This window comes from Hemibagrus wyckioides, linkage group LG29 (genome assembly GCF_019097595.1).
Source record: "Hemibagrus wyckioides isolate EC202008001 linkage group LG29, SWU_Hwy_1.0, whole genome shotgun sequence".
Lineage (NCBI taxonomy): Eukaryota > Metazoa > Chordata > Actinopteri > Siluriformes > Bagridae > Hemibagrus > Hemibagrus wyckioides.
Window position 1 is genome coordinate 9,809,459 of NC_080738.1, and position 12,540 is coordinate 9,821,998.

Here is a 12,540-nt window from a genome sequence, read left to right on the forward strand (position 1 = left end):
ATTCTCATTGCTGGATTAATGGATAAACAATCAAATAACCAGAAAAACACATTTCAATATGCAGTGATTTTTCCCCCAAGAAGTAAACCAGTATTCAGAAACCAGATGTGAAAAAAATAAGTACACCCTATTATTGAACAGCATGTAGAACCACTATTGAGAACAAAAACCTGAATTAAAGGTTTGCTGTAGGTGTTTATCTGTCACATCATTTTGAAGACATTTTGGCCCACTCTTCATTTCAGCATTGCTTCAGTTCACTGATATTTTTGAGGGCATTCATTTATTCACAATTCTCTTAAAATCCTACCACAGCATCTCAATGGGGGTGAGGTCTGAACTTTGACTTAGCCATTCCAAAACCTTGGTTTTATTTTCTTCAGCCACTTAGATTGATTTGCTAGAGTGCTTTGGGGTCACTGTCTGTTGCATGACCCAGTTTCAGCCCAGCTTAAGCTGCTGGACAGATGGCCTCACATTTATGATCACAAGAATATTCTAAAGTAGAGTTCTGCAAGCATTTGATTGAAAAGCAGAATGTATTCAAATTCAAGTTTCTTTACCAAATTTCAGAAGTTTGACAAACACATTTGAGAGTCATTTTGATTATTTAAAGTCACTCCCTACACCGTTCCTTCCTATAGGATGCCACTGTGAGGCGGAAATGAGTGTGAATCCAGGCTCTGCCAGCTTGGTGGAGCATTTAGTGACTATGTTGGGTACTACAAATGTTCCTGCCCCTCAGGTAGTGCCTTTTGGCCCCACAATGATGTGATATTTGCCCTCAGCCTCAATGCCAATGCCAACTACTATGTCTATGCCACCTGGTTTGATTGGTAGCTTCAGAAATACACATGCCTCATCAACTGCTTTTGAATCGTCAACATTGTCAGCAAATGCTTAAATCCTTTTCCCATCATTCTGTGCACTTATGCAGTCGCTTGGCTGGATTTCACGCAACATAGGCCTGTCTTTGAGATTTATGGCACCATTTCTGTCCAGCTGTCTTCACTCCTGGGTTCCAGTGAGAATGAATGAATAATATGAATGACTCATAATATGAACATCTTTGATTGGCTGAAGTGTTTGGTAATAGCGGATAAATAGGCATGATCTATTTTAAAAGTTTTTACATATGTGATATGGTGGTGATGGTGATAACTAATTCCATTAGCTTTGGGTTGTTTTTTTTTCCTTTAATTTCAGGACTATCTTCTGTAACTATTATACTGTTGTAAATGTATCAGCAACTCCAACCTCCAACAAAGGCTATAAGCAGTGGCACATAAAATATTTAATGCACTGATCGTTATAAAATGAAGATTTTATACAATCGTACGAAGCAGCTATTTTAAATAGTATTTTTTTTTTTGTATACTGCACATTTCAGCATTGTCACTGTGTAGCATCTGTTATATATACTGTATGGATTTAACCATTTCACCTAACTCTTTGAAGAGAAAATTTCTCTTTGAAACTGCAATTTTACTTTTCATTCTCCATGTGCTTCTGGGCCTTAACTAATCAAGCCTGAACCATATGAAGAAACTTCTTAAATTATTTCTCCAAAGTCCATCTGTCTGCTTTTTTTCCTCAGGGTAATTGTCAGTTTCTACCAGGTTAGCAGTCCAGAGCACAATTGAAAGTGTTTGCTTCTTTGTTTATCATTTCCATCACTGATGTCTCAATTATCTTCAAAAAACATGTCTGAATTTTACTGAATTATGCTCAGTGATGGACTGGTGTCCCACCCTGGGTGAATTCTCCCATCTTGGACATCAGGATCCACAACAGCCTTGACTGAATTATCCAGTTGTCATTTAATCAGATGTTTAGATTACGTCATTAGTAATATATACATGTCCTGCAGGGACGCAGTGTGTGGACACCCCTGAGGACCTGCATTATACGTGCCTCAGACCATGTCCCCACAGCTTACAGGTTAGTTGACTGAACTCCAACTACATCTTTATCTCCAACATAGTAGAAAGTCATTATCTAATGATCTTGTGCTTATTGCCCCCAAAATGTCATGGAATGCCTTGAATCAGCATTGGTGTTTTTTATTAGGAAAATGATGGACTTCACATGAATATTCCGAAAATCCTGACTTGCTCTCAGTTTTACAGACAAGTGGTTGAAAAAAACAAAAAACATGTGGTTTACAGTGGAAGCATGACTGTTATAGTTGACATGCTGAAGTTTGCCCCTCTGGTGATATGCTCACAGCGGGATTGTGCTTTTACATGTGCTGACCCATACAGGACTGCTGTGTGAATTCTGAGAGTGAAAGATGACTTGATGGAGTTACATAAATAATTTTTCCTTTTATTAAGAATGAATAACAACAACAAAAAAAACACAATAAGAAATTTGTCTTTTTATTAAATAGGGAATACGGCACAGCAGGGTGTTCTGTTATAAATACTCCACGACTGGGTATTGTGATGTTTTTACAACCCTGTAGCTGTTTAGTTTCCATTAAAAGCATGCTGTGGAATGCTTTATACCCTGTATGCCACAGCAATGATTTCCTTTCAAGCTATGGCAGAAAACGTATCAATGATTTTAGGTTTTTGTTTGTTTGAGAGCACCTGCTACAGGTACTTAATTATATATAGTATAATATGTTAGAATAAGTGAATTGTTGCTGCTATATGAATTAATTGGCACCAACCAAAACTTCATCATCAACAAAGTGGCCTTTTCATAATAACACCCAAATTATATCTGCATGTCTGAGCAAATTATATCTGCAAGTGTGCATTGAAAATCGTAAAAGATACTGATTTTTGACAGGTGTGCAGCAATGGGGGATGGTGTTTCATCAACAGTACCGGCAATTACAGCTGTATTTGTGCACCAGGTTGGACAGGACCAAACTCTTCGGTCAACATTAATGACTGTACTCAGCGTTGGTGTCAGAATGCAGCTACTTGTGTGGATGGAGTTGCCAGGTACAGGTAAGTACCATTAGTACTTTTTTCCTGGAAAAACAGTGTTTTTGTGGATTGTACCAGCCAGCAGCACATCATTCATTTCCTGATGCGTGTAAAATTGCAGCTCAACAAACAGCAAGGGTAAGCCATGATGTCAATAGATTTTTTTCTGAGCAATTTACAGTGGCTTATGCATGTAACAATGAGTCATTCCATCAAAGCACAGCTGTTTATACCATTTAGTTCAACCTCTTGCCAGCTGAATACAGATCATGATGGCTAGAACAATAATCAGTGTTGATATAACACCTTACAAGATTTCACGATTTTGCGATTCCATAAATTAATGCAAAATGCAAACAAACACGGCGATATTTTGAGGCGTTTGCAATTTCCATTAGCGCAGAATTTAGAGAGATTTGGCCAAGACACGCCACGTTCAGCCAAAACACTCTTCAATTCACATGCATTGAACATCATCTCTCTTACAGCTAGAAGAGAGAGTAATTACGTATGTCTTCACTTGTAGGACAATTAAAAATCCTGTGCTCACAATTTCACCATTTCAAAGTAAAATCAAGCATTTTTTTATTCACAAAAAAAAAAAAAAACTGGAAAAAAAACCCCTGGAGGCACTGATATATAAACCAAAACATAAACCAAATCTATCTTTGTGATGCAGTTACTTATTTCTTGGCCATGTGATCTACAATGTCAAACATGATTATGCATTTTCTTCTTTTTCCTTTTCCCATTTTTGTTGTTTTTATAGTTTTTTTTTTGTTAAACAGATTTCCTATCAGTTTAAGCTCTGAGAAAAGCATCTCAGTGCATGAGCCGCAATACAAAACCTTACTTAAATAATAATATGTATGTCGATTGATATGCAACATGTAAACATGGCGCTGAATGAAAATTTAAGTAGATGTGTAAATAAATAGGTAAGCATGAGAGGATTGAAGAATACATGATGTATGCACATAGCAGTTTCTTATTTAGATAAACTCTTTAATTGTTCTTATATTTTCTTTTTCTTAATGAATTGACAGTTGTCAGTGTGAACATGGATACACAGGCGTCTACTGCAAGCTTGACACTGACTATTGCATTAGGCATCAGTGCTCAGAAGACGGCGTGTGCGTGGACCAGCAGCACAACTACAGCTACCAGTGCCAGCCAGGATGCACAGGAGTGCTGTGCGAGATCAAGACAGATGAATGCAAGAGTTCCCCATGTGGTAATGGTGCCACCTGCATGGATATTGTTGCCAGTTATCGGTGTCTATGTACTGCTGGATTCAAAGGTGAGCTTCACAGATAGCAGAATGCCTTATCTGAGCAATGCTAAGACTAGAAATAAAATCTGATTCATTATATAACATAGCTTTTAAACATGACCTTCTGCTTGCTTTGTCAATGCTTGAACATAATTCCTTCAATAAACCACATGGCACAAAGTTTGTTGATTTGAAGACTGGCATAAATTATCTAATAAGAGTTTGTTTCTGATATTCAAAAAGCCCAGTTCTGGTTTTACTTGAATTGTCTCAGAAAAAGAATTTCATACAAAATGTCGTCATCATGTTTCACAACTAATTCACAAGACAAGGCCATAGACCGCTACTCTGCAGCTATAGCGGCCTGAATGGGAAAAATATATATAAATCTGTTGAAAGTGTACACTATGCAAGAAATGTATGTGCAATGAGTTCATTTAGCTTATTATGCCAGCTTTGGTTACTAAACTCAAAAGATATGTCAGTATTTTACAGAGGAAAAGTATTTAGAGTCAGCTTATACATCTGCTCAAGCTGAATTTCTGGGCAGCTCATTCAGATTATTAAAATTAGCTCTGTGTTCAGTTCAGAGGCTCAGTTCATGACTGTATTTGTCAGATTTTTCTTCCTCAGAGATCTCAAAGCGGGAAGGTTTCCCCTTTTAAATCAGACACTTTTCTTTAAACAAAAAAAAAAAATTGTCAATCACAGCAACACTAGCCCATCTATAGAAATGGCCAGATAGAAGATTTTTTGTCACATATATATTACAACACAGTGAAATTCTTTTCTTTGCATATACCAGCTTGTTGAGAAGTTGGGGTCAGAGAACAGCTGACCCCAGCTAAGTTAGCTAAATTATAGTGCCCCTGGAGCAGCAAGAGTTTCAGGAGCCCCACAGCAGCCGCTTGATGGTGATGGGTGTGGTGCCTCCAAACTTCTGAACTGTAACCCAGAGCCTTAACCGTTGAGCCACCACTACTCTGACTGCCCTAAATACAACTTTCCTCTGGGTGTCATTGTGTATCAGCACTAGCAGCAGTTATAAAACATAAAGTTGTGATTGTCTTCACTTGTCTCACTGAAAACATGTTAACCTTCACCTTTCCAGTTGGTGTATGAAAGGGTCTTCATACACCAACTGGAAAGGTGAAGGTTAACATGTTTTCACGCTAAATGATTTTTGGGAATGGATTGGAAAACATGGAAAACATCAGTTGATACAGAATATATATGGATTTCTACCCACAGAACTGCTACTTACATGATGTTTTAGTTCAATTCTGTGTTGACTTTTGTGTTGTGGATATCTCAAAAGATCCACAGCTGTTGAATTCTCAAACCGTGCTGTCTGGCAGCAACAACCTTGCCATGGTCAAAGTAAATAAGATCACATTTTTCTGTAATTGATGTGAACAATACCTGAAGCTCTTGACTTCTTGAATCTGCATGATTTTAGGCATTGCGCTGCTACCACATGATTGGCTGATTGGATAATTGCATGAATGTGCAGGCGTAGAGGTGAGTGTGTATTACGAATACGTTAAGGCTGATTGTCAAGAACACTGTGGATAGGATCTTATTATGATAAGAATGTTAATTTGATCACTGCAAATTTCTTAGTTAAAACTATGGGCTCTATTATCAGCCTATTTAATAGCACTTTATTCATGCCTATTGTTTTGCATGGTGAACAGCAGCAGAATGTATGACGCTTTGTCAGGGATGGAAAACAGAAGTGAATGAACATGTCACAAAAGCATTTATTCTATTACTTTTTTTAGTGTAATGTAGAATGACACAAAATTGAGGTCATGACATCATAATGTGTGTAATATACTTTTTATTCTTTCTACGTGCTAGTTTGAATTTAGGAACTAGTTTAATTCTGGTCACGTTTTGGTTATATTGAGTTCTAGAAAATATGCCCAAGGTTTTAAAAAGCCACCATCTCCCTTCTAATTTCATTGTAAGAATTCTAAATACTGAAATCATCTTTTTGGAAAAGAAACAATACACTACATCAACAGGCCTGTGAGAAAATGAGTCTGGCACTATTTTGTTGCAGTGATAATGTATTTGTACTCTGGTGCAGGAAGGAGTGGGTGGTCAAATCTGAAACTTGCTGAACAAGAGATGATTTATTTTCAAAAACATTCAGTGTAATTCATATAAAAGTCTAAAACTATTGTACATTAAACACCAGTCAGGTATCTATAATGCTGTTGGCATTATGCTGCATTTAACACAAAGCTCTGTAAGTTCTTGCTGAGGATGTGTCAGTCCCAAGCAATTTGGCCCTTGGTCATTTTCCCTTATCTAACTCCATCTGGCTTGACCAAAGAAACAGCTCGCCATCCTTAACTGAAGTTTAAATTTATTCATTCATAAAATTTGGAAATTAGTTTCTCTACATCCATGGTGCACATGCTGCAACATGCTGACACAAACCACAAGCAACAGTCAATCATGGTAAGTCAAACACTAGAATTACAATCATCCAGTGTATCACTAAGTGTGTCTTAGTGCACACTTCCTGGACAATGCAGAATTAATAATAACAAAATTAGCAGAAAACAAAGAATAAGGTGTTATACTTAGTGTCTTGAATTCTCTTCCAGTGTTCCTTGGCAATTTGATAAAGGAAAGAGGATGTGAATAAAATACAAAGGACGTTTCAGTAGTCTGCCTCACAGGGTCAGTCACAAGGTGACGACTTGGCTGCTGGTACTCTTCTTGGACAGAGCAAATTGAAACACCCCACTACTTCAAAAGAAACCTGCCCTGGTGCTCAAGAACAAAAGGAAGTGGAGTTGTAGTGTAGTTAAAAATTCAGTAGGCTATAAACTTAACTATGGATGCTTAAGGACTCTGGAAGCTTAAAGGTAATATAAAATAAGAATTCTGTGAACATATTATCCATAATGTGGTCCAAAGCAAGATCAGACATTTAATCTATGCTAACAACTGAACTGCATGGAGGCCTCATATTCACAGTCTGTTAGCATTTGCATCACATTGAACCACCATCAGGAATGGAAATGTTTGCCATTATCACAGTGGTGGCTCGTCCGTAGCCGCAGGTGGGACAGAGTCCAACCGTTTAAATCAGCCATTCAGCACATGCTGAGCTTCATAAAGTCCTCATTCACAACCCCATAGATGTAAATTCTGTTGAAATACCAGTTTCCTCTTTTGCGTGACCAAACATGAAAAAATAACTATTTCACAGAGATAAAACAGATTTGTTCACCTTTCTTGAAGTTATGTGATCATGCATCCCATTCGCTCCATAGATTATTATTGCACCTACAGTAGATCAAAACTGGGAAGTACAATACGTGCTAACAGAGTAGGCAGGAATCATGCAGCCCTGTGCTTATTCTGTGAACATGTTGTTTCTGAATAGGGGTGTGGCAGTCAACTGGACAATATATCTATTCAAAGCTGGGGTGGGTTCCCACAGACACCTGGGAGCCTGAGGTAGGCAAAAAAGTGCTTTTATTTTTAGGCTTCGTGGGGGAAGGGGAGATGAGAGAGGTGAAGTTGAGGTGTGGCATGCTGTTGTCATGGACTTCCCAGCAAATGCGGCTTCCAAGCGGGGGTTAACAGTGACAAGGTCCCAGGGAGCTCTGCAGGGTGCAGCATAATCAGGAAACTTCATCTACAATGCTGTCGTCCTTATGCCAGAATAGAGTTAGAAGCACCATTGACTGTTTCCAAGGAAACTTGCTCACCTGAATGTGTCTGCTGTTCCCTTTTATACTCTCTCTGTTTCTACTGGAGGGTGAGCACTTGCCACCGCAATCATTGGCTGCCAGCCTTGTGTATTTCTGCTGCCCCACCGGGTGTGAGGAGCATGTCTTGGCTGCGTGTGGGCGGCGTCTCTGCCGTCACAACAATTAATGATATTAACTCTTCTATGTTTGTCTCTCTGCTGATCAAACACAGTTCTTTTCTTTGTTATAAATGCATTTCACATGAGTTTGCAGAACGAATCATACCTTTAAGTTTACTCTACACTGTTATCTAGCTAGCTGCATAAATAGCTAGGTAAGAAATGTGTCTTTGGATTTAAATTTTCAGCAAACTTTTACCATCCTAATTACACGAGTTGCTTATTAAATCATAATATATGATTTATAAAATACATTTATTTACATTTCATTCTTTACTACTTTAAGTGTGACAAATTGCTGTAATTAGTTTGTTCATGTTTCTTCAAGTTGTTGATTTTCAGCTGCATAAAACAGGGATTACTCTTTATATTCTTTTATAATTATATATTCATATATATTATGCTCTTATTGCAATTACATTTTTGAGACTTTAATTCCATCCTGCCTTACAAAAATCTACAGTCATGAGCCACTCCTGCATTATGACACATTTTGTCATTTAAAATTAGTTTATTTATACCACCTTATACAGACAGAGTATTGTTACTTTAACAAATCCAGGTTTTAAGTGAGTCCTTTACCTAAACAACTTTACAACCGTGTTGATTCTCATGAAGTGACTCTCGTTATTGGAAATACAATTATTGGAGGAACAATGCAGCTCTGGCTTCTTCTGGTGACTCATTTATCAACCACATATGCATAAATTTGTTAGCATAATTTATCAAGTTATTCTTGTGATATTTCTGCACACTCCTGACCATGCGATTGCATAAATTCCTAGTGGTAGAAAGCTGGAGCCTCCAACAACACACACACATTTTGCCAGTCATTTAATTATAGACTATGATGCTCACAACAATGTGCAGAATGATGAAATGTAAAAAAAGTAAAACGATTAAAAGGCACATCTAAAGATTAAATGGGATGAAGCCTTGTTTGAAGATTTAGCACACAGAGCTTTGCACAGAGAAGAATGTTTTTAAGAAGCAGAGGAACCTCTCTGGTGAGTGATGAGTGGCTCATCAGTTGATTTTGGTTGCCCGGTGCGATTTTATTTGATCTCTGCTAGCAACTCTCTTCACTTTAGTAGAGGCCAACAAAATACAGCAATATCATCCCTTTATGCACTCAAGTACTTTCTATTCCAAAATTTCTTTTCTGTTTCCCAAACAGATATGAACTGCATAATGATCTGTCTGGCATGCTTCATATTGCTCAGGCTGCAATACATTACAATACATAAAACTCCAAATACAATACCAAAGATAATAATAATAGTTTTTCACATCAACACAGGTTTACCAGATATAACTAGTACAATAAAATGCAGACACATAGCCATAAAATCACCATGTTAACGGGAAGTTGTTTACCATATATAGCAATTTGGGGGCTTTTCTTTGTGTAGACAAATAAAGTTATACACAAGCAGAAATGTCCATTGAGTAAAGCAGTGCATACACACATATGATAAATGACAATTTCCCAGTGTGCACTGGACAGAATTACAAAAACTTGTTTTACCCCTAGATGACCCCTAGATGAGAATCCTGGTATATATTTAAATTACGCAAGCTGTGTTCTGTGCGTTTTATTTTCTAACTTCTGTAGCTTATCAAACACTAACTACACAAACATACAGTGCTGAGCGTAAATGAGTACACCCCCTTTGAAAAGTAACATTTTAAGCATTATCTCAATGAACACAAAAACAATCTCCAAAATGTTGACAAGACTAAGTTTTATATAACATTTGTTTAACTTATAACATGAAAATAAGGTTAATAATAGATCTTATAGAGCAAAATCTTCAGTTTTACTCAAATTAGGGTGATGCAAAAATGAGTACACCCCACTGAAAGTCTCTGGAGCAAAGCTAAATTTTAGACTACAAATGTCTAATTTAACAAGAATTCAACCACAGGTCAGTCTAATTATTCATTGCACAGGTGTCCAGCAGACAGTTGACTATAAAACCCCTTCCCATTTCATGCTGTCAGCAATGGAATAGAAATGTCACAAGACCTGAGAAAGAAAATAATTTCTTTACACCAGAAAGGTGAAGGCTACAAGAAGATCAGCAAAGCTTTACTTATCAGTCCTGTAGCAAAAGTGGTACATAAATTTAAAAAAGATGGAACTGCAACCATCCCACAGAGACGTCCAGGTCATCCACGGAAGTTAACACCCCGACCTCTTCTGATGAGAAGGGTTGAAGAAAATCGGCATGCAAGTTCACTGCAGTTATCTAAAGAAGTAGAAAGCCAAAATGGGGTGACTGTTTCCCATGACACAATACGGCGTACACCCCAGAGGAATGGCATGCATGGGTGCCGTCCATGAAAGAAGCCTCTCCAAAAAAGCCCGTCTAGAGTTTTCCTGGGCCCATGCTGACAAAGATGAAGACTACTGGGACTCTATACTCTAAAGTGATGAGACCAAGATAAATGTTTTAGGAATTGATGGCTTCAAAACTGTATGGCGTCACAAAGGTGAGGAATACAAGGAAAAATGCATGGTGCCTACAGTGAAACATGGTGGTGGCAGTGTCCATATGTGGGGCTGCATGAGTGCTGCTGGTGTCAGGGAGCTGCATTTCATTGATGGTATCATGAATTCACAGATGTACTGCTCTATACTGAAAGAGAAGATGCTACCATCATTCCGTGCCCTTGGTTGTTGTGTACTTTTCCAACATGACAATGATCCTGAAGAAGAACAGGGTGAAAGTGAATCAGTGGCCAAGTGTGTCTCCTGATCTGAACCCAATCCAACACCTATGGGGAACTCTGAACAGACAAGTCATCACTCTCTCAGCATCCAGTCTCTAAAAGAGGTCATTATTGAACAATGGAAAAAGATAGATGTTGCAAAATGTCGCCAACTTGTTCATTCCATGCCTAGAAGATTTGGTGCTGTCATTAAAAATCATGGAGGCCATACAAAGTACTAGATGTAGTAGTTTTTGTTGTGGGGTGTATTCATTTTTGCACCCTAATTTGAGCAAAACTGAAAAATGTGTAATCTAAGTTATATTATTAACCTTACTTTCATGTTATAAGTTAAACAGATGTTATATTAAACAGTCTTGTCAACAATTTGGAAATTGTTTTTGTGTTCATTGAGATTGTTTAAAATGTTACTTTTCAAAGGGGGTGTACTCATTTTCACTAAGCACTGTAGGTGTTCTACCTAGAATCTCATTTTATAGTTTGACAAAAAATACAAATAAACCCACAGATCCCTCCTTTTAGTCACACACCAGCTATCATTAATTGCAAATTCCACAATCAGCATAAATTTGCTGACTAGTTTTCATGAGGTTCCTGCCAACGAAAACCCCATCCGAAATCATCTTCTTCACTCTTCTATTATTATAGTTTCTTTCAATATAAATAATTTATTTCCTGTCTCACAGTTCCTCTCAGACTTTTTTCGAGCCTTAAGTTGGCTTTCAAGATATCTGTGCTAATGTATGAAGTATGCATACAAATTTACCACCAATTCTATCCTGACCACCCTGACATGGTGCAGACTGTAATAGGTATTTTTTCAACCAATAACATCTTGCATACTGTAACTTTAATCACCAATGCATTTACATTTCTGGTATATGCACTTATCCAGAGCGACTTACAATTTATCTCATTTTATACAACTGAGCAGTTGAAAGTTAAGGGCTTTGCTCAGGGGCCTACCAGTAGCAGCTTAGTGGTCTTGGGATTCAAACTCACACCCTTACAATCAGTAGTCCAACATCTTAACCACTAAGCTACCACTTCCCCCAAACAGTTCAGTTGATACATTGAAAGTGACGCACTTATTGCTATAAACCAGAAACAGTCTCAGTATTACTAAAAATTAAGACACTTACACCGATTAGCCGTAACAGTCTAACAGGACAGGTGATGAGAATAACATAATTATCTTGTTACAGTGATTGGTGTAAGTATCTATAGCAAAAGCTGTGTTTGTATTTCCCACAGTGTACTGGAGTAGAATAATATATAATAAATTAATTTGAAGGTTCAGTCAAGTAAAAAATAGCTTTTGAATCTTAGCAAACTGCATTAACACAGTTCTGCCACTATTAGGTGAAAGGAAACACTGAAATGTGTTGCCAGACAGGCAACATACATACATTCTAACAGAGAAGTCATGGACCAGTTAACATCTGTCCAGAGGCCACAGTTAGCTCTGGTGCTGGACTTCGGACACGCCTGCTCAACAGGATCCACTGCACATGCAATCCCCACAGATATATTTCCCTTTGAAGAAAAACATGTGCTCAATATCTCATACATGCTAAGCGAGTTAATCTCCCACCCCAGGGGACAAAAATACATCAGCGCATCAGTGTAAGATTTCCTGTGCTTGTTAAAAATACTTCATATAAACTTGATTTGAAAGAAAACAGATGACC

The 12,540-nt window shown here is 37.7% G+C and overlaps 1 protein-coding gene across 1 annotated transcript in view; it reads left to right on the top strand.

Annotated features, from left to right (window-relative positions):
- The window catches only part of eys (eyes shut homolog), a 255,068-nt gene that overhangs the window by 35,841 nt on the left and 206,687 nt on the right, over window positions 1-12,540 (top strand). Inside the window, 6 exon segments of the mRNA XM_058384541.1 lie at window positions 645-659; window positions 662-836; window positions 1,598-1,619; window positions 1,837-1,941; window positions 2,800-2,963; window positions 3,989-4,242. Of these exon segments, the coding sequence (XP_058240524.1) occupies window positions 645-659; window positions 662-836; window positions 1,598-1,619; window positions 1,837-1,941; window positions 2,800-2,963; window positions 3,989-4,242 (735 nt within the window).